At 38.4% G+C, this 23,750-nt stretch overlaps 1 protein-coding gene across 4 annotated transcripts in view; it reads right to left on the reverse strand.

The window, feature by feature from the left end:
• Window positions 1-1,085: 1,085 nt before the first annotated feature.
• The window catches only part of SHPRH (SNF2 histone linker PHD RING helicase), a 58,003-nt gene continuing 35,338 nt past the window's right edge, over window positions 1,086-23,750 (reverse strand). For 3 of the 4 annotated variants that reach the window (XM_081139624.1, XM_081139623.1, XM_081139625.1), the window contains exons 22-30: window positions 22,272-22,415; window positions 21,395-21,496; window positions 19,320-19,391; window positions 17,804-17,992; window positions 10,547-10,639; window positions 9,802-9,888; window positions 8,940-9,118; window positions 6,334-6,414; window positions 1,086-4,890 (exon numbers count right to left, since the gene is read on the reverse strand). In XM_081139624.1, the coding sequence (XP_080995750.1) occupies window positions 4,794-4,890; window positions 6,334-6,414; window positions 8,940-9,118; window positions 9,802-9,888; window positions 10,547-10,639; window positions 17,804-17,992; window positions 19,320-19,391; window positions 21,395-21,496; window positions 22,272-22,415 (1,044 nt within the window). In that variant the 3' untranslated portion in view covers window positions 1,086-4,793. The remainder of the gene's footprint in view (window positions 4,891-6,333; window positions 6,415-8,939; window positions 9,119-9,801; window positions 9,889-10,546; window positions 10,640-17,803; window positions 17,993-19,319; window positions 19,392-21,394; window positions 21,497-22,271; window positions 22,416-23,750) is intronic. The other variant, XR_013998973.1, reaches the window with a different exon arrangement.

The following is a 23,750-nucleotide window of genomic DNA, read 5'->3' on the forward strand; positions in this document are numbered from 1 at the left end:
GAAGGAGAATTAGAAAGTGGTTGGCTCAGTAAAAGTGTTTTACCTCAATGCTTGAAAGACCAAAGACATTTAAGAAGGAAACCTGCTCATATTTTGCTATATGCCTAAGATTATGAGTAAAAACAATCTTCCCTTAAAAACAACTCACTGCATAAATTAGATGTCTGCTTGAGTCACCATTAACAAATTAATAGGAAGACAGAAGTGCTACGTAAAGTATTGTTTTGTAGCATATCATGCTGGTAGCCTGGGGTGCTGACCATGAGTGCAGGGTAGAAATGGGTACCTGCAGAATAGAAGCAGTAACCTGATTATCAATTAGGGATTTAAAAAGTGAAAAGCATTGAGGAGGTTTTAAGTGAATACAACATTCCACAATGATGCTTATCATTTTAATAGCTAATCACTTATAAACATTCTGATACAATAAAGCAAATCAGGCACCAAAACTCCTTCCCCTTTAAAACACAGGTTTGCATTTACCAAAGACACCATTCCGAGATAAAGGAAAAACATGATCAACAGGCAGTAATGCTCCCGTCTTGGTCAATGAAAATTTTTACGAAGGGTCTGGAAAAATAACTGGACATAGCACTCATTGGATTAACGGAAGCTGGGCAGAAGGTGACATTGCAGGTCTGAGGACAGAATTAGTTAGGGATGTGGTAAATACAAACTAAATGGTCTTGAAAGAAAACAAATACAGGTATTCTCAGTAGATATACCCTAAATAAAGTGAGGAGACACTCAATATCTAAGACACTCAAAAATTTGGGTACAAATATTTGCTCTGTAAGGCACTGCAGGGGTCAGTGATCCAAAATGTGAGTCATACAAATCACAGATCTGAAAAAAATCCCATGTCAAAAATATGTCCCTGCATAAAACCGTGCCTCGAATAGGCTTTATCAGGGGTGTGGAGCACAGAGGCAGGTTTCTAGGAGAGAAAGATACCGTCGGGGTTTGGAGAGGAAGACCTCTAAGAAAAGGCTGGAGGGATGGAGTATTAGACAGGCAGCAAGAAAATGTTACTGAACAATTTAGTAACAATGGTCCCCTGTATAAAGGATCATTACACAGACAATGGAGGTTAAATTTTATTTCTATTTTGCGAGGAAAGAAAGCATATGCTGCAGTACAAAAGATTTGGTTTCAATATAACAAATTCAGTTTCAACGAACAAAATCAGTCTTGAGAGTCACTGATATTAAATAATGGAACAGGATACAACAGACGGTGCGGGACCTCCAAAGACAAGACACAGAGTCAGCCCCTGAAGTGCTGAGGAAGGCAAGGGAAGGCTAGAGATGTAATTTGGGTCCCTGCCAAGCTCTCGAGCTGTTCTCTGAGGTGACACTTTTCTGCTCTGTAACTGTGAGAGTGAAGTGCTCGGTTCCTCGGGTGCCCATGTCCTGGCCTGTATCATTCCCATGGCCTTCAGGCTAATGCTTCTGCTCTAGACTTGATAATCATTAGAGGAATTCAGCATTGGGCTTGAGTTTTTACCAAACAGCTCGTCCTATTTTCCCTCCCCTGGATATAAGGAAGCCCGACCTTTCTGCTTGCTTAAGATGGATTTGAGGAAACTCTGAGGCCCCCGTCTTCTCATCAATTAACACTTCCTTACTCCAAACTCTGACGTATTGAATACTGGCCTTTTTTGAAGTGTTGGGTATACGAACTTTTGGCTGGGTAACAACTCTACTAACACCGCATGCCTAGCCTGAGAGCTGAATTACCTTTGGGGTTATCAATTACCACATGGTCCAACGGAAGACTTGCAAGTGGTTCACATTCTACACAATGTAACAGAGGTACATGCAGATTCTTACACATTCTATAAAATATAGTTAATCCATCCTACTTTGAAGAAATACCATTCGAAGATTAGGTTTCCTTTATCAGAGTAGCCAGGCTTAAAATGCATTGCTTGTACTGCACTGTTTTAATGATATTTCATTTTTATATTGGCAGGCCAGTTACAAATTACGAAATGGCCTATTACTGTAGGATTCTGTTTAAATTCTAGAAAAACTGAAAGATACTTTTTATTCAATTTAACTAAACCCGAGGCCATTTAGCATAGGTGATTTTGCATTTCTGAGAGACTGTCCTTTGAGTCTAATAAACATAAAGGTCTCCAGCACACCGAATCTTCGGAGAACCAGTGAATGAGAGCAGGGGAGGTTGCAGAGACACCATTTCTCCATTTGTCCACTCGAAATGCTTAATCTCACATTGCTAAAGTCAGTTCCTAACTATTTTGATAAATACTGTTAGGCTTAATAATTACTTGTAAAGTATTTGTGATTTACATGTTGAATTATCATGTCAGGAGTTTTTAGTTTGTTATTAGTATGATACGAAAGGGACCAGCTGCTAAAATCAAATGCATGGATCATGCTGCCGAGAGCACGTACAGGGAAAAAGGTGGAAGCTGCAATAAACACAGCAAAGCTACCTGGGTTTGTGGCGACAGCATAGAATCAGGTACATGTATTTTACATTGTATATAAAGAAGTCTTTTCAGACTTACAAACTCACCTGACTTGCTTACAAACTCACCCTACGTCTCTAAGGACTGGATCTGTCTCATTATTTCTCAGTTTCATTAGCACAGCACCCGTTTAAGAACAACTATTTATAAGCACAGGGATATTCCAGAGAATATGAAATGATGGAAGAAGAAAACAAAAAAGTCCTTTGCTTGTGGCCAAGGAGACGTGGGGGTTAGATCTGTATTTGTTTTGAACAATTATTTGGAAGAATTGTCACAATTGTTTGAAATAAATAACAAATGTCTGCAAAATATGAGATTCTGCAATAGAAATGATTTTGACATATTTTGTTGAGACCAAAACAAACAAAAAACAAAAACACACCACGCAGTACGTTCTACAGCTCAGAAATTAAATAAATCCCCAAATTTCAACTTCCACTAAAATATTTATTTGATCGGTGATATCTTACAGAAATAAATAAGAGCAGTATTTCCTCTAATACAGATAGGTATATTATATGTATGTATATATAGAGATTTTTTACAAAATCGAAGCATATCAAATTGCTTCCCCTACAACGTTAGCTCAAAAGGAACACTAGGAAACACACAGAAATACTAAAATACGCTCATCATTAAATTCTAACCACGGGCTTTCTGAATCTCGGCAGAGCAGGTGAGTGAGGAAGAACGTGCGACGTGGGTCAGGGGACCTGAGCTGCCTGGTCTAGCCTGTATGGGTCATAGGCACGTTTCTCAGTACTTCTGAACCTCAGTTCTCCACCTTTAAAACAGGAATGATATTAATGATATCAACTTCCCAGGACTGTTGGGCAAATTAAACGCATGAATGTACAGGTGAGCTCTTTATAATATGCGAAGAGCTATAAGAATAATATTCTGTTTAACCTCATATGAAAGAATCAGTGCATCTCTCCCTTCACCGAAGAACAGGCACCAAAAGTGTGTGTGTTTCTTCAGCTGAGTTATGTCAAACGCAGAATAGGAAAATGCACCTTAACTAAGCACCAAAGCACCTCGGACAACTGTGATCCAGGGGATGTTTCTAATACACTTTTCTGCGTAGCTAAGTAGAAGCTAATGAATCCTGAGGGTCATTTAAAACTTTGAAGGCTCAAACAAAACAAAACAAAAAACAAAACAAAACAAAACAAAACAGGAACATTTCTGCTACATCAAATGGCTAGGATATAATAAGCTACTACTCCTTAGTTACCAATTTCAAAGTCCATTAATTCTTCACAGAAGAAGAAATACTAAGTTATTAGCACTTGCAATTATTTGCTTATGTAAATACAACATTTTCTTATTTCAAAGATAAAATACTGGTCCTTGAGATAAGTACTAGTGGAATAAAATAACAAACCCGACCATAAATTTAGATATTTGTGTTTAAAAGTCTAGTTACACAAGAACACAGGAAAGGAAAGGAATGCAAGACATCAGTATAATAATGATTTAAAAACCTGCCATATTTCCATGTCATAATAAGAACTAAAGTTACAAAAGTTGCAATATTTACATATACCTCAATCTTAAAACATGTAAAAACAATAAGAAAAAATAAAAGTAGAGAAAGCAGGTTAGATAATTTTAAGGTAAATATTTAAAAACGCTATTTGAAGTTAACTGCTTACACTGACACTACTTAACATGTAATAGAAACAGAGAAAGTGTTATGTTTTGATTTTTCGTGGCAAGATACAATGAAAAGAAATAATTGCCTAATATTAACTTATTGTTAGGAGTTGTACTACTGTAAAGTTACTATGAATGGAGTTACAGTCTAAACCTACTTAAATAACTGGGAGTTAATATAATTCATTATCTACTTAAAATATTACTTACAAGATATTGCTGAATTATGTGCTAAAGATACTAAAGGCCCTTCAAAAATGTGACTCGTGTTGGTTGAATCAGGTCATATAAAACTAGGCTAGTTTACCTTCTCATATTCCAACTCTTTTTAAGACTGACCTTATCAAAAGAAACATACCTATTACCTGTCTTAATTCACTCAGATATAGATATTCTTTAGAACAAAAATAAATGTTTTATTGGGAGTGAAAAATTAAAAATCTTTATAGATCTTCTGGAAACAGCATAGTGAAAAGGGTGCCATAACTACTAGGACACTGTACAACTAGAAAAGAAATTCATTCACCTAAGAATAGTGTGTACTGACATCTACTGGATATTTTACTTATAACTTTGCTCCACAAGCTATGGCAGTTTTTAAATGCATTGGAGTTTGCCGACTGAACCAAGTACTTCACTCGAGCTCTTCAGTTTCTTTGGTAAAGAGGTCTGCCAGATCAGCCACGGTCAGGACGGAGGCCTCTGGATGCTTCACCGAGGAGTTGGTATGACTGCAGGATTTTCCAGGTGAGCGGAGTCAGAGAGAAACCCCAAGGAATAAATTATTTCATTTGTCTTATATATTGCTCTAGTCTTATAATAATAAAAGATATTATAAGAATATAAAGATATTATATTCTTGTAATAATATAAAGGACATTATTTGTTCCTAAGTTTTTGTAACTGAGTCATAAGAAACTCCCAGAAGAAAGCAGGTGATGGGAACATTATTACATCTTGTTCAAATTAGTGAAGACGTACGTCTATAGATTATTTCCAGGCTTTGTCATAAAATGCTTTTTCCCTGCACAACTAATAAAACAAAGAAACAAAACCTCCTCTATTGTTACTAAGGTTCTAACCTTACAATTTACCTTCTAACTATCCAAAGTTAATTTGTTTCAAGAGACTTTCAACAGATCTTCTAATTGCTATTTTATTGAGGCAGCTTAAATATAATCACTGGATTATATGGAAACAACAACAAAAACCCTTCATGTTTGAGGCAAAAAGCTCTTGTGGTTGCCTCTTTCCTTCCCATAAGCCACTGATGGAAGACAATTTCTGGTTTCAAACTGCTTTTTTGCCAACTATGCCAAGTCCCCCTGTGGACACATCCCCTCTAAGGAAATCATCTCTGCCAGGCATATCTTCCAATCACACTTATCTTACGAGGATGCAGTATGCATTTGTTTATGTGTTTTTTTAAAAAAAATATGTCTTTTACTGATTTCAGAGAGAGGAGAGGAAAGGAAAGGGAGAGAGAGAGAGACAGAAACATCAAGGATGAGTCACTGATCAGTTGCCTCCCGCACACCCCCTACTGGGGATCAAGCCCACAACTCGGGCATGTGCCTTGACTGGGAATCGAACCTCGATCTCCTGGATCCTAGGTCGAGGCTCAACTGCTGAGCAACACCAGCCAGGCTGTTTATGTTTTCAAAATGACTTTAAAGAACACAAGCTATGAAATAAATATACAAAGTTTTAAGATCCCAAAGCTGAGTTTTTAAAATTAAGGCTGTTTTGGTGTTTGCCGCTGTTCTGCCTTTGGAATTAATACCACAATTACCAGCGGAGTTTTAAGTCCAGACCTTTGTCTCTGCATGTGACTAACACACGTGAAGTTAGAAGCAGCGCTTCAGTGTCAGATGAAGGCTTTTAGGTGGGGCATGAAAATAGATTTCACTTAAAAATCCAATGTGGCAAAGAAATGTAGGATAGTTTAAATATTTTATACATCACACTCCCTATCAATATGTTAAGTCAAATATAGAATGAACATTAACTGAAAAATTTTGACCAAGTAAAATGCCGTACATTGCTTTTAAAAAGTATGTACACTTATATCTTTTGGTGACTAAGTGGTTACCCAAGTGAAGAAACTCCAGAAACATACCACCTTACATATAAACAGAAAAATCTCCCCACTGATCAAGGAAGCTGTCACCTACCTCTTCTCAGCAGTTTTCAGCATTGCTTGCATCCTTTCTTCTATCGTTGCCTTAATTAAGAATCTGTGTACAATAGTCGGTCTGGGGGGTACATGACAATTACAAATTTAAAAACATTGTAAAACGAATGGGAACAAACAGACTTCGTTTAGTATACGCTGTATCATCAGTTGGCAGAAACTGACCACAGTTCTCCGTGGGTGTCCAGGAGCAAATATAACAAACTACTTAACCTCAGGGAAGTAACATTCAAACAAGGGAGACACGACAAACACATAAACAATTATTACTGAAACATGACTGAGGGGAATGAGCCGATAAGCAAAGGAGGAGCGGAAGCAGTATCCGAACAGAAGAACAGTAAATAAATGCAAAGTCCTGGGAAGAGAGCACGCTTGGCACAAGCTTAAAATGTCCGAGGGGCAGAAAGGTTAGGGTGGCAGTAACATTGTACATGTGGGACAGGAAGGTGAAAATGAGACTACAGACGCGGGCACAGGTCAGACCACATAGGGTCCTGTAGGAGACAGCAGGAATCTGGATTATATTGTGGCTACAATAGGAAGCCGTCAGTGGCTTTATGTGTGATTTGAGTTACACTTGATTATACTTTAGAATCCCTTGGGCTGCCATGCGGAGTTTGGACTGGTAGGCAGCGAAAATGGAGAGAGAGAAGCCAGTTAAGAAGTTCTGCTGTCAGCCAGGAAAGAGGGTGTGTTGTAAGAGGATGGGCTGCACCTTGGTTGTATCAGCAAAGGCAGTGAGCAGTCAGTAGATCTGGAATATTTTTTGGAGGTGGAGCTGACAAGACTTAAATGATGGTTTGGATGTGAGGAATGAAAAGAGAAATACGGGAGAGTCCTAGGTTTCTGGTTTCAGAAACTATAGGTGATAGGGCCACAATCTAAGATGGAGCAGCCTCGGGGTGGGTGGCAGGGTGGTAGGAATACAGTTTCGTTTGCCCGTGTTAATCTCGAGTTTTCTATTAACTAGGCATCCAAGGGAGGCGTTGAGTCCCCAGGCACAGGTGCAGAGGTAGACGTGGGTTCGTGCATCTGGGAGAGGAGTTAAAGGGACATGTCTGGAATACACTGAGCCTTCCTACTTATTACTACAGGTGAACCATCCACACTCCCGCCTAAAACCAGTCTCTCCGCTGAGAATCAGACCTCTCGCCACCCAAGGCCTTTGTTCTAGCGCTGCCCCCACCTCCAGCTTCATCGGTTCCGTCTCTAATGAGTCATTCTCCTATTATTTCTCCCATATGAAAGGGAAAAAGAAAACAAAACAAAAAGCCTCCTTGACCCCACTCCCTTCCTGCTCTCCGCTGTCCGCTCTCCACAGCAGAGCTCCTCACAACACTAGTCCCACCAGCTCCGTGGAGTCCGAGTGCACTGTGGTTAAAAGCAGGGCTGTGGAGGCAGAATGGCTGTTTGAAACCTGCCACCACTTTATTAGCCAGGTGACCCCGGACAAGTTACAGAGCCCTGCTCCGCTATACAGTGCTTGTTAATAAAGAAATAAAACCCTACTCCACCTTACACTCACATCGGGCCCTCGCCTTCACTCCAGCCAAACTGGTTTTGATCTCCATGCTGCTGAATCTAACGATCACATCTCAGTCCTTACCTTGCTCGACATTTGGACAGTACACGACACAGCTGACCATCTCTTCCTTGAGTTACACACTTATTTGCCTCTGAGGACAACTCCTGCTTTTCTTCCTAACACGCTGTTCGATCTTTATCTCTCCTCTTTGCTGGTCTTTCCTTCTCCCAGAGCCTTTAACTTTGGGGCCCTCTGGAGTTTCATCCTTGGTCCTCTTTACCTACACTCTCTCCATCAGTAACCACATTTAGTCCTAAGACTCAAAACTATCATTATAGGTCGGTTGACTTTCAAATGTATCTCCCTAGCCCAGACTGTGCTCCTGAACTCTGCACATCTATAGCCAATTACAGACTAGACATCTCCATTTGGATGTCTAATAACATCTCAAACTTACATCTAATCAACAATAAAGATCTGCCCCTGCCCCCCCCCCCCCAATCTGCTCTGCCTTAGAGCCTTCCCCAGGTCCACTGAAAGCTGCTCCATCCTTCAGCTGTCCAGGCCAGAAACCATGGTGTTAACCTGCCTCTCTCACACACTGTGTCCAGTCCGTCCACAAATACTACTGGTTCTACCTTTGAAATAAATCTGGAACCTGACCACGTATCACCTTTTCCACTACAGTTAACATGGTCCAGGTAACCTTCAGCTCTCACCAGGATTACTGCGACCACCTTCGAACTAGTCTCCCTTGATGCACACGCCCCGCCCCAGCCCAAATGTGGCGCTTGGAATCAATGTTTCAACACTTACATCAGATCATGTCGCTCCTCTGTTCTAAGTATCAGGATAATTTGTGAAGGAGAAAAGACAAAAATCTAGGAGAATTTTGGGTTTGTTGCTTGGAGGAGGAGAGTTGGAAATCTCAAAACATCTTTTTGTCATGTAATAATATAAATGAGGAAGAGACTAAAAATGGATAGGTTATGATGAACCTAAATGAAGAGTTTTAGGAACTTGAAGCAAATTTGACTGATATTAACTTCAGTCCTTACTTTGTTTGTCCAATTCGGTGCACTCTTCCTATGGCCTGAAGCTCATGGGCAGGGTTCAATATGGGCTCCACCAAGAGAACATGAGTAGCTTCAATGATAGTTAACCCATTAGAACCTGTGTGCAGGGGCAGCAGCAAAATATTGATTTGGGGATCATGCTTAAATGCAGAAAGGTTCTCCTAAAAAAGAAAGGTACATTTAAATTTTAGCTGGATCAGTTAAAAATAACCACAGTATATTACAACTCATGTTAAATATGCCTAACAGTATCCAGGTCCTTGTGAAATGTAACAGCTAAGAAAGTTAAATGTAAAATGATCAATTTTAGAAAATGTAGACTCACTGCTTGAGTTTATGAGGGGAAGTGGCACCTAAGGTCTAGTGGAATCACAAGATACATGTATGTGATGTATGCAAATTAAACTATATGAGCTGAGAGAAAGAGAAGAGAAAGAATGTGTTAAGAGTGAGTATGAGATAAAGACATGAATCTGTTCCCTTTTCTCTTGGTCTTTTTGTGTGTATTTGTCTCTGGGTGTGTACCTGTTGTGGTGAGTGTGACCATCTGACCACATGCAGTTTTGCCTGATGCAGTGAAGTTAGAACCTAATCCCAGGGACATGAGGATCCTGTCCATTCAAAAGGTATATTATAGGCCATCTTTTGCTATATTAAAGAAATGTACCTCAAGTCAGAAGAATCTTGCTATGGGTATAACTGAACAGAAAGAGAAGAACTAGTTTCTCTGCTTTGCTTTATAATTAATCAAGACACAGGACAATAAATAAAAGTAAGCTAGTTAACAGAAGTTTTCATTTGCAACTGAATCCACTTTAAAAAACTTGAGAAAATCTTGGCATACCTGAAATGTCTTCACACGGCTGATCTGTGCAAATTCCATGTTGTTGTCAGTGAGAGCTTTTGAAATAATGTCTAATACATCTTGCCACTAAGAACACATAAAACAAGAAAACACACAGAGTTTTACATAAAGAGATTCTGGAAAGGAGCTAAGTGAAAATAAGTTGGTACCTCAGAATTAAGTAAACACAAAACCAAAACCTTTAAATGAAATACCACCAGTATTATTTACTTCTATCTTGAAATGGTACTAGTTTCTTATTTTTTTAGCCAAATGCTGGTTAAAGATAGGGTAAAAAAAACCCCAAAACCAGTGAGAAGTGAATTAAGATAAACATAATAGGAAATAAACAATGGAGTGCCTAACGAATGTGGTTACTTATCTTCCAAAACGAAAACTAGAATTTTCTTTCAGTTCATTATTTTTCTTTCTTAAATTCATTTGTGAAGAGAGACTTTCAAGGTCCAATTTTTAAAAATGTTAATATAAGAAAATCCCTAAGTAAACCTATATATAAAAACATAAAATGTAGTTATAGAAATTGTCTTGTGAAGCATCATAAAATTCTATAAAAATAATTCTATCGTATAGACATGGGAAAAATCTAACGTGGAAAAGAATCTATCCGTATTTCTCAATCTCACCTATATTACGGCAAACATTAATAACTAGTTCTCAGTTATAAAGTAATTAGAGACAGAAAGCCAGCCTGTGCTCATACTGAGGGTGGAAATGCTGGTTATACCGTTGAGAACACGAGCGCTTTAGCCCCCGGATCTCTACGCTGGATTCTCATCAGAGTTCTGACCACGGCTTCCACTTTTGTAGAATGACTGCCCTTTGAACACAAAGAAGAAAACACATTACTGCCAAATAGAATCTAGTAACAACGGAATGGAAGACCAACAGAGGGTGCTTTTATTTCCAAAACCCCATGAGAGGTGCACGTGTGTACCCTTCTTTATTTTGCATCTGCTGGGAATTTTCTTCAGCCTTGAAGTGTATAAGTTATGAAACTTAAACTCCGAGAGAACCGACTATAAAAGCACACCAGAGAGTATTACAGTGACATGACCCAGAAGATAAGATGTTTTTAGTTAACAGTTAGGTCTGTAATTACAAAATTTTGTTACTTTAGATAAGCACAATTTATATTCAAAGACACTATTCACTTCAGACATCACAGCACTGGAAATGTGAAAAACACGGTGCATCAAAACTCCAACTTCAGCTGACAGTGGCAAACCCTTCCTACAATGGCACTACAAAGGACAGTGACAGAGGTGCACACGACGTCCACTTGGGCTGAGCTTTATACAAAGCCAGATAAGGATTTAAAGAGTTCTTGTGCATAACCATTTCCATTACAAGAGTATGAAAATGAGAAAAAAATAAAGAAATCAGAAAATGAAGAAATAAAGCAAGTACTTTATAGCCTTCATAGAGAAAGATTTTCTTAGGAAGCTCTGGGAAGTGGTATGACATGAAGGTTAAGGGCACGGATTTTGAGTAAGATAAATCTAAATTCAACTTCCAGTTCTGCATCTTACTAGTTTTAGATTCTAACCTTTCTAAGCCTCAGTTTCTTTATCTGTGAAACAGGAATGATGATTTTCTCTCTTCCCAAAGGTTGTGATGGTTAAATAAGAAATGCATACAAAACATTTAGCTCAATACCTGGCAAATTAGACACTCAATAATCTATCTTTGAGACATTAAATGTGAGCACTATAATGGGATAGATTATTCCACAACTGGGGAAGGGCTAACCAAAAAAGAAATAAAACTATTCCCATAGCAGCACTATTCAGCTCAAACCACCCCTCCTCCTCACTTTTACAAAAAAGACACCCAAAGATAAAAATATAAACAAAACAAGGAAGAAAGCTATAGTAATTTCAAGTTAGCAAGACAGAATTATGGGAAAGTTTTAAAATTCTCCTACTAAAATCCTGAGTCTACATTCATTCCTCTGGATATGCACTTTCAAATATTCTTGAAAGGTTAAAAAAAAAAAAGGAACCTATTTCAGTCTAAAAATTATAAAGAACAAAATTATATATATGCAATATATGTATTATACTTTGTCTACCCTTATTTCTTATAGATGAACAGGTTTTTTTGTTTTGTTTTGTTTTAATATTTATTGGTTTGAGAGAGAGAGAAGGAGAGGGAGAGAGAGAGATAGAAACATCAATGATGAGAGAGCCATTGATCAGCTGCCTCCTGCACGCCCCCGACCGAGGACTGAGCCCACAACCTGGGCATGTGCCCTGACCTGGAATCAAACCGTGATCTCCTGGATCCTAGGTCGATGCTCAACCGCTGAGCGACACCCGGCCGGTGATGAACAGGGTTTTAGGGGAATGAATAGGAGGCTGTAATTCTGAGATTTTTTAAACTTACTACCTTGATGTGATGATACAACTGGGATTGTGTTTATCATAAGTGAACTGGTCTCCTGAATTATGTGAACACCCTGTGCTGCACACTATTGTATCTGCAGCACCTCTTACTGCTCTGGGGCCAAATGGATGCCTAGTCTCTGCTACCTGCCACAGACGGTGAGTTCCAGCTTTGTCAGAGGGGGGACAGTCACATCTGAAGCAGAGTACTGATAATATTTTAATTTTCCAATTTTTACTTGGATTGATTTTTGCAATCTTTTAAACATACTATAAGAATCAAAGGTCCTGAGACTAGAGGTATTCTGAAGATTCATTTTACTGAAGAACACCACTTGAAAGAAGGTACATTTATACAACTTAGCCACCCCCCCACTTCCCACCCCTGCTGCCACACAAGAGAACTATGTTCTCTAACCAGTAACTTGACCAACTGGATTATGACTTGGTGATAGGAAATAGATTTTTCTTTAGGCTTCCTTGGTGGTTTGTAACTTGCAAATAACTTGCATGTTTCCCACTACTGTTCAGTGTAGAAGAAGCCGTTTGCTGTCTTGGTATTTTATGACTTTCATTACTTTTATTCTGGGACTTTTCTTCTTGAAGCAAGGCTAACTCTTCTAATGTGCCTGTGCTCTCCATAGTAGTTTCAGCTGAGACCAGTGAACACTGTCTTTCTGTCTGCACCCATTCGCCATACTAAAAACCCACATTGGTAGTGACAGATACAACTCAGTGCTGTTATGCAGCTCGTGTGACTGGTCTCATAAAGCAGGAACACTTTTCAAGCAAATGCCCGGGGCAAGTGCTGGGTCTTTAAGAATTCACATGTTACTTGAATGGAGTTCTATGGGAACTCTACCTCGGCTGTGGGAAATCTTATAAGTGCACAAGGCCACCAATATATTACCCTGTTCTTTTTAAACACTTTGCATAATAATTTCAAAGAGATAAGTTAGCAATGGCAAAAAAGTTAAAAATTTTATTTGGATCCAAAGGGCTTTAGGGATATTATATGTAAATACTATTTAATTGTTCATCCATCCATCCATCCATCCATCTATATCCATCCATCCATCCATCCATCCATCCACTGAGTACCTGTTACATGCCAGGCATGCATTGTTTTAGATGCTGGGAACAAAGTAGTAAATAAAACAAAGTCCCTACACCTCAAGAACAATGTCCTTTTCACATTTTAATGGAGTTTACACTCCACAAAGTATAAGTTCTTCATAAAGGTAATTTCATAAACATAATTTATGGTTTAAATTGTAGAAGTCTCCACTACATGTTCAATTTATTGCAAGCTATTATTACCTTCAACGCTGGACTAACAGTTCAGAATTACATGTGCTAACTTGCCCAGTGAATAGAAATTGTTTTTTGCAATTATTATTGTATTTACCCATGACATATATAACAAAAACACACAATTACATTCTAAATTTACCAGTTAATGTTCATATATAAGTATCTTATATAAAAATATTTAGATAACTAAAAAAAAAAAAAAAAAAAAAAAAAAAAAGAGAGGAAGACAAGAGAGGATGCAACAGGCTTTTACACATAGTAGAATCTGACATTTCTAGGCTTCTCTGGGAGTGTGAATGCAGAAATACAGTATTTTTCTCCCCCTAAAAAAACACTGCATAAAACATATCAATAAATTTACTTGTTAAAAATGATCCCATATCTAAGTCAAAATCTATGGGAATGGGGCTTGAGAAAAAAGTCTTTATTCTAAAAAGCAGGCCAGGTAATTATGAGACACTCAAATGTTTGAGAAGAAGAACACTGCATGTGTGTAGATGGTAGGAAGGCAGTGGCTTTGTGGTCTCTATATCCATGTAGTATATTTCCTCCTGGATAGAAACTTCTCATGACATAAAAACCTTGTCCATTATAGGGTCAGGGTTTCCACTGACAAAAATGCTTTGCATGAAACCTAGCCAAACTTAGGACACAGGGAACATGCCACGTGGGGCTTATGTTCTGCCAAGAGGCCTACTTCAGCATCCAAAACGCCTGGCAGTTGTCAGAACTTGCAAGGGGAATTTTGTTTACTTTGTGAAATGTCCAGTAGGTTCCAAGGGTCATTTAGGAATACTGTCACACTGTTGTCGGGGCAGATACAGTGTTTGACTTAAATGCATCCACTGAAGAGAACACTGTGATCTCGGTACTCAGTTTATATCTGTGGTCAACTAGCAAAAGCCCTTACATTGTGAAATACCAGTAGAAAAAATGTCATGTTATTTAATGCTATTTATATGTTCTCTAAATATCTATTATCTGAGATCAGCTATATAAAGCACTATATATGATATTATATTACATTGTTAATTATGTCCAAGAGTGTCAACTATTGACTTATGGTGAAATAAACATTTTAGATAATATAAAAACTGTAATGAAATAAAAAATTACTTCTCAGGATTGTTTAATAAAGATCAAGGACTTGATGATCAATAATAACAAGAACACGTAGGTTTAGGAATAGTTTGAACTAATATTTACAAAATTTCAACATTATTCACATAGAGCCACCTTTATTTTATATCTGATCACCCTCAACTCCAAGCTAGATGATGTGGCCATTTCATGGGAGAGTCCTAGATAGTCAGAGTCCAGTGAGAGTCTGAGAAAACAACAAGCAGATGCTTCAAGGCGAAGTGGCAGACACCAGGGCAGACACCTGCCAGAAGCAAGAAAAGGGACAGGGGGCAGAAGGCAGAAGTGGCAGACACAAATGGTGACAAACGGCAGCGAGAAGCAAGGTGAGAATGTGGAAGAGGGGTAAAACTTGCTTGCGTGATAGGTGCAATATTCAGTCATGTACTTAACAAGAAGGAAATACAAGCATATACGCATCTATAACAAAAGATTAACTTTAGTAAATTCTTAGTCTTATAATTTTTTACAAGATGCTTCAATTAATTCATGTGTTCATCAAAACCCATGGAATATAGAAAAATTAGAGTATAATAAACATAGCAGTACACTGATATCGCCGTCGCAACAGGACAACAAATGTAACTGTCCTAGTCTCTCTCCTGGGGTCTAGGAAAGCTGCCATAGGATAAACAGGTGTTAGGCCTGATGGGCTCAATGCCTCGGTTTCACAGAGGCTGTACTGTTTACTGGTAGCCAGAGCGATCGCTTCCTAAACCTGAGCGCATTAGGCCTGACACAGCAGTTCTGTCGTATGCTGCGCCCTGTACTGGGAATGCTTTCGTCTACGAGTCAGCAGCCCTTCTTAGCCACGAATGCCACCTGTGGCCCTTGGGATGCCCGAGGCCAGAGGAAGAGAAAGAGAAAGAAGAAAGGGCTAAGAAAGACCGTTTATGAGGAGGAAAGCAGTTCTTCGTGTGGTGAGTAGGATGAAGCATAACCGACTCTAGATATGGTGTACTGCCCACCGGGACAACCCATTCAACATTTGGGTCTCACCCTTCATCTTATAGAACCTTTTCTCGTTCACCTCACGTGGGGCACCCGCTTCTCGTCATATCTGAAGTGAATACCTGTCTTCTTATGAAAATGACCAATTAAGAGCGCCTATTCTCTGATAAGAACTCCTGCCCTGAGCGCTTGTTGCTCGATAGTCCAGCCTACACCTGTTATTTGATTTCAGTAAGATCTCTACTTTCTCTCTTTACATCAGCACTCTCCCTGTCTTTTCAAGACACTTATATTACAGATTATCCCTTCTCTCACCTACATCTTCAGTCTATCCTTCTTTACTAGAGATTAAACATGCTCAAGAATCTTTTCCCTTAAACAAAATAAAAAACAACACAAAGTCTTTCTTCACTTCATGCCTGCTTCTGGTCACAACTCGCATCCTTCCACCTCGCAGCTGAATCGGCGAAGGAGCCGGCACTTCCCCTTCCCACTTACTCACTTCCTGGTCACTCCTCCTTCCGCACCCACCTGCTTTCAGCCTCTACTTTGCCATTCAAAGGGCTCCATCACGACATTCAGCAGCAGCAGCAGTCCATACTGTGATTGAGCCACCACAGCATCACTTTCAGCAGCACTGGGCAGCGCTGATAACTGCCTCCTTACTGAAGCAGTTTCTGTGGCCTCTGTTACCAGCACACTCTCCTGGACTGCCTAGGTCTCTAGTTGCTCCTTCTTGGTCTCCTTTCTCAGCTCTGCTCCCTTTATCCCACTTTAAAAAGCTGTGGAGTTCCGCAGGACCTGATCTAAAGCTGAATTCTATGTTCCTTTCCTTAGGTGATTTCATTCACTCTCCTGGCTGCAAAGATCACTCATGCCAATGACTGAATTTTTTTTTTATCACCAACTCCATTTTGCTGGGTAGTTGGACTTGAATGTCTTAGGCACGTCAAAGATAGTATGTCTAAATGTACTCCTCTTCCAAATACCTTAATATAGTAACTGCTCCATTTTCCACCTGATTTTTCACATCAGAAACCAAGGGGTCACCTATGAAATCTCATCAACCCCTACAACATTCTATCTTACTAATCAACTTTACCCAAAATCTCCCTTAGGTACATCCACTTCTTTCCACCTCCACTGCCACCAATGAGATCAAAGTCACCACGACTACTGCTCCTAAACTGGTCTATAAATTTTCTCTATTATTTTCTAGACAGCAATGTGACTGATATTTTCAGTTTTTACTCAAATAACAGTAGGAATAAACAGCAATTAGATATTCTTTAATTCAAGTATAGTGTTTTTGGGAGGGGGCATCCTAACAACTGCCTCAAATTCTAACATCTTAATTAAAACTGCCTAAGTGGCAATTTCAACATGTAGTTGATAATTCTAGCCCAAAATACAATCCTTAAAGATAAGTAAGAGAACATCAAGAGCCCAGAGGAGAAGGAATTAAGGAAAAAAACTCTATCACCTCTTGCTTAAGAGTGCGCTCCACCATTCTCTGGACTACTCTGTCTGGCCCATGCTACATTTGTGCATTTATCTGTCCTTCATCTAAGTTTGATTAGGGGGCAAAAACCATGTTTAAAAAAAATTTAAAAAAAAGTCTAGTACAGGCATTCATAAATGTCCCTCAGACAGAAAGTCCAATTACAGATCCTGTTTGGATTTCAAATTATAGTTACTCTCTTAAAATTCAGAATGAAGCATGGGTGAAAACTTAGGAAGATAAAACCAAGGTTAGGCCGCACCCTGAAGTAGCAATCCATGCCGTCGGAAAGAGCACTAACATCAGTAGCCAATCCATCTCCTTCTCCAGCTCGGTTGGGCACACCCTCTTTTCCTGATATCCAGGGCTAAATGAAGGAATGAGGAGAGAGCTGTCTTTAAATAAACCTCTAATTTAACCAGAGCTCTATGTGTAGTAGACAGAAAATACCAGGGAACTGGACTTCCCAGAAGGTGCTTTCAGCCACGGTGGGCATGCCTCCTGCTGACCGTGATGGAGAGGGCATTCTTGGGCGGTGCTCCCCCCACAGGAGAGGGTAGATGGAGAAGCCCAGCCTTTAGGGCAGCATGTCCACAGACACAGACAACAGCGGTTTCTACACATTCACATCCTTAGTGTGATTTGATTTTCCCGTTGCCTTATGTGTCTATGTGTTCTTAACCTACTTCACCTTCACAGGGATGTCTTCCTCCTGGCTGGCTCTCTCTGAGGTAAAGACGTAGGAGATTTCTTTGTGAGATGTGTTCTGGCGGCAGATGGCACACTTAATGGAGCTTCTGTGGGAGCCTACGCTGTACTGTTCAATAATAATTGAAGTGCATTCATTACAGAAACAGTGCCCACAGGTCAGGACGGCCCACTGGAAAAGAAAATACAGACCATGCCTCAGGGAGATGCTACCAAAGATGCTGTTCAATGCACACATACGTTAAAAGGAGGAGTCATAACTTCACTTCCTAAATACTTCATGATATTAATATACTTTAAGTCATAAAAGCTAACTTGTACACTTAAACGAACTATCTTTTAAGTCAGTCAGAATAAGCTTTCAGTTTTTACTTCTGCTCACCCTACCAGTGAGCACACTGTTATCTGGTAAGAAGTTGGTGTTCTCATTTCAGTCTAGGAAGAATGCGTGTCACCCCTTCAGCACCCTAAGGCAGATACAATACAGGGTCTATGAACAATGTTAATCTGGAGGTAATATCATACTCAATATAATCCATACAACTTTTAAACAGACTGACATTTTCACATGTTAAAGCATTTATTATATAGAAAATAAGATGGTCTAGTATCTCAGATTTATTTTAAAAGTGGTACTGGATACATTAAAAAAAAAATTCCCAATATACCAAAAAATATATTTTTGAAAACCCCCTTATATTTCAAGAAAGGCACAATAATCTTTTCTGGAGCATATTATAGGGACTCCTTCCCTTTTTGGCAGTTGGGGGAGTGTAGAAGAGCATTAGATTTAATCGAGGTGTCAGTTCTAAAAGCTCTGACATCGTATGCTAATTATTTAAGCTTTTTGCCTGATAAGAACCAACAATAATGAGAAGAACAGAATGGTGCTGTGAGTGACGGGCTCCTAAGCCCTAAGCTATGATGTGTATGAACTTGAATGGAAAGATGGTGTGTGGCTGGGCCTTCCCCAGGTACTTTGCAGGATGGACTAAAAAGCTCCTTGGGAAAGAACCCACACTAAAGGCAGGGAAAATGCGCTCTCTAAGCTGTTCTAAAACATTGACTGGGAAGGAGGAGGGGTACTCAGGACTTTCCTGGATGCAGTTCGTGCTGCTCTCCAGCTGCACCGCTGCGCTCAAGGACTGTGCCCGAGTCCCCAGGAGTGGAGGGTGCAGGAAGATGAGAGCACTGTTTCAGTGGCATTTCTGTAGACAGGGCAGCACTGTTCTGTACCCTGTGTACCTTTAGTGCCACGGGGGATAAAGGGCACTTCCTCTATGTGAGAGGACTTGTGCAGATTGTGAGAGCTCAGAATGGACAAGCTGAGGGGCAAGACAGGTCCATCTGCAATGTAGGAGGAACCAGAGTCATTTGGCACCAAAGCATGAGGAACGACAGGAAGTTGACGGAAGTGGCCTAAACAGAAGAATAGACAAATAGCAATGCCTTTGAAAACTGTGTTCTATAAACGCATGTGATGTTTATTATAATTTCACCTGTTTTCCCAGCTGCCGGGCACAGATTGGACAAGGTTCAGGATTAACACCTCCTGACGTTTTGTCTTGAGACTATCCAAGAGAGAGGAATTTAAAACTATGTTAGTTACATTTTAAAATGGGATACATGTTTTACAACTCATTTATTGAAGTAATAATTTACATATTATTACCTAACACTATCATTCCTGGGATTTACAAATAACATTTATTTAGGAAGTCAACAAAAGAATGGAAACAATTTTATTATAGTTTGTTAAAATTATATTACTGTAGTTGTGATTACCATAGAAGGCAAAATGAGAAGAAAAATATAATTAGCTAAAGTCTCAAGTTTTACTTTCAAGCTAGATTCTATTATAAAGAAATTACATATTTCATATGTCTGTTTAGCATGGGCTCACAGACATGGGAAGAGGCAGAATTTATTTCCATAACTCCTTATTAATACTGGTTTCTTTTCTCAGAATCCTTTTTCTAAACTCATTAAGGCAAAGCAAATAACTAGAAGCTAGAAATATTATTGATCTGAGACCTAACTATGCCTGGGAATTATGTTGAAGTGTAATAGCTTTTCAAAATCTCCTTAAAACTATTTCAAAAATTAACAGCTTCAAAAAAAGTCATCAAATGGGCAGGTTTTCAAAATGAAGAAAACATAAAGGATCACTAAAGTTTTTAAGTCTGTGGTTTCACTAACCAAGTAGTTTTAAAAAAATTGTTGATTATCCTTGACTCTCTTAGCAACTTTTAAATATACAATACAGTATCAACTACAGTCACCATGTGGTTATCCCTAGCACTTATTTATTTTATAACTGGAAGTTTGTATCTTTTGACTCCCTTCATCCATTTCTTTCACCCATCTCCATAACTGCCATCTCTGGCAACCTTCAATCAGCTGTCTGTATCTACAAGCTTGATATTCTGGGTTTTTTTTTGTGTTTTTTTTTTGTTTTATTTTATTAGATTCCACATAAAATTGAGATCATATAGTATTTGTCTTTTTCTGTCTTACTTTACTTAGCATAATGCCCTCAAAGTCCATCTATGCTGTTGCAAATGGCAAGATTTCATTCTTTTTTATGGCTGAATAATACTCCACCTTCTTATCTATTCATCTGTCAGTGGACACTTACGTTGTTTTCACATCTTGGTGACTACAGACGATGGCTCGTCATTACCTGCTTCTCCTATAAAGTAGTAGAACTCCTCAACAAGTAGTAGACTCTTTATAAAAGAGTCTATGCGGTTGCCTAGAATTATTCAGAAAATTTCTTCTGGAGACCTTTGTTCTTTGGAATCTCACTGGAACTTTACCAGTATCTAACAGTGAAAAAAGCTGATTAACAATATAACATGTTAATCCTCAAGCCTGTAGTACATTAAATGAAAACCATTCTGCTCTACGTGATTTATTCACATTTAATCTCTCAAGTTTGGTTAAAACACTAACATCTTATTAATCACTGCTTGATCTAGTGCCTATGATATGTCCACATCAAATCTCAAAATCCCTTGAGACCAGGGACCAAATCTGTCTATCTCAAACTTCTAGTACAATGCATGTACATAGCAGGTGCTCAATATATATTTGACTGCCAGAAAAATTAATTATTTTAAAAATTTGATAAGTTCATTATCTTTTATTTCAAATAAACATGATCACAAAAAATTGGGATTATATTCCCTTTGTAATTTTAGTTATATTTTTCATCTCAACTTTCTGACATGAGCATTTTATTTTACTTATTCACTGAAAACACCATTTAAAATACTCAGTCATGTCATGAGAATAACCCATAATTTATACTTTACACTGTTCTGTACTGTATAGTGCACATCTTTATATTATCTGTGTAATATGCTTTCTACAGATAATCATCTTCTTTTGTGTGTGTGTAGCTATTGTAGACGTAGCTAGCATTCTGACTCAAATGCTAACAAAAACAAATAAAACATTGATTTAAAAAACCCCTATACCATTATGGGACTAAGTTTAAATGGAAAGAGTCACTAATGTGGTTTATTGATAAGTACAGAATAGGAAAAAGTAGCATCTTATAAAACAATACCTTCTCCAAGTTAGTTAGGTAAAGAAGCTGCCCAAGTTTTTTCTGAAGCTGTGATGTAGCAACAGCTTTATCATTTAGTAGCTTTATCCGATTTTGCTCTACCTAAAAACAAACAAACATGAAATAACTTTATTCTCTCTCAGACTGATGGTAAAATTATATGAAACATGTATAATTCTTCCTTAATAATATAAATGTGTCCTCTTTTAAGGAAACTCATTTACATGTGAAAACTTGAATTTGCAAAATGGATACTAGATAATATATTTCAAAAAGAAAATGCATATATATATATATTTTGCCTAAAACTCAATGTAGAATGTTTTAAATAGGAAGCTCTCCTATACGCTTGAAATTGGATTAAAAAAAAAACCCACACAAAAAAAGAAAATTCTATGTGTGTACCATTTTTCAGTAGTACATCCATGGGATAAAGAAAAATGAAATGATATGCTACTCTGGCCAGAGTGATTTTAAGAAATCCAGAGAAGAACCTCCATGCCCCCATCTTCTCTATGACCTCTCTCAGTAGAATATAATTGACAAAAAAGGAATATAAAAATAAGAGGAATTGCCCAGCTGGGGTGGCTCAGTGGTTGAGCATCGAACCATGAACCAAGAGGTCACCCGGTCAGGACACATGCCCAGGTTGCGGGCTCAATCCCCAGTAGGGGGCGTGCAGTAGGCAGGTGATCGCTGCTTCTCTCTCTCTATCCCTCTCCTTCCCCTCACTCTAAAATCAATAAAAACATATTAATAAAAATAAGAGATTAAATACATACTTATTGAAGAGTTCACTGCCCTCTCTTTCATGAATCTTGGAGTTTTTGTGATACCTATTTGCTGTGCTCTTTTCTGTGGTTTACTTGCAAGTTACCTCATGTGGTTCAATGATGTGAAGGACAGGTGGGTTGGGCTTTGGCTCCCCAGGATGACGAACTCTTAGACGTTCTGTAGCCATTGCAAGTTCATCAACAGCAGACACACGATTCCTCAGAGCCATCCAATATTCATGAAGCAACTGGAGGAACAGAAGAGACAAAGACATTGTCAAAGCACAGAATTAAAGCTGGTTAAAGAAATAAATAAAATTGGTTAAAACCACCAAGATGTGCCTTGGTCAAAAGTCTTGAGAGAGGTCTTATGACATATACATTTTTTCACTACGTGTCTAAGGTAAAAGCAGTTCTTGGGCTATTTTTAGGAGGAGAAAATACAACTGGAAATCTCCATAGGACACTGCAGAGTATTGCCTCTTTACATTCTTAAGAACAGAATAGCCAAAGATTTCTTGGTAGGACCAAAGACCTTTATAGCTCAATACTAGGCTTGTATACTAGGTGGAATCTCTGCTTTATTTTTTAAAGAAATATTATTTATTCTAAAATGTTTCACATATTAAAAATAATATGTATATATGATAATGAGAATATTAAATACACAAGTGAGTTCTACCATCCGATTTAGGAAAGAGAACAGTATCAATTTCTTAGAAAGCCTCTGTGTTCCCTCTTAAATGTATCACTCTGTCCTCATACACTCTTCCTTCAACCCACCCCCCAAATGGAGTAACCATTATTCTGAGTTGGACTTATTATTCCATACTTTTCATTGACATATACTAATCTACACATCCTTATTAACCTGGATATATGTTTCTGAAATTTATAGACATGGCATCAATTATTATAAAACTTTTGATATGCTTTCTTCACTAACATTATTCTTTGAGGGAGGTCCTGACTGATGTGCGTAGCAGTAGCTCATTCTTTCCCATCACTGTAAAAGGGTTTAGTCTGCAATGTTATGGAGAAAAAGGCACAAAGTTCTGTGAGAATTACATAATAAGCTTTCCCGACACAGAGCAAGTGGCAAAACTGAGCCCAAAGGAAGAAGGTAGGGTCAAGTGGACACGGCACCATCTTCTTCCAGGGCTTGCTGTAATTAACTGTGTTAATGTGCTTTTACATTAAAACAGTAATGCAAAAAAAAAAAATTATGAACCAATGACTTCAATCTATAAAAGTATGAAAGTACCTTTCCCCAATTTATCACACACATGAATTGATATGACAGCATGCCTCCTTTTTCTGGACATATTTTTATCCTGCTTTAGGCAAGAACTTTAGATTAAAAAATGTATTAAATGAATTATAACATATAAATAAAACACTTCTTTCACTGCCTTACCCATCATCCCTGCAAAGTAGGATAATGGATTATCAAATCCAAATACAAAGAAAAATTCAAAACTAATGAATTCTGGAATCTCACCTCAATGTCTGAGTTACAACATGACGAAATGAGTGAATTATTAATGTGCAGGGGCACTCTGTGCATTTTAATTGCCATGGTT

Source organism: Miniopterus schreibersii (genome assembly GCF_964146895.1).
Source record: "Miniopterus schreibersii genome assembly, chromosome: 6".
NCBI classification, from domain to species: Eukaryota; Metazoa; Chordata; class Mammalia; order Chiroptera; family Miniopteridae; genus Miniopterus; species Miniopterus schreibersii.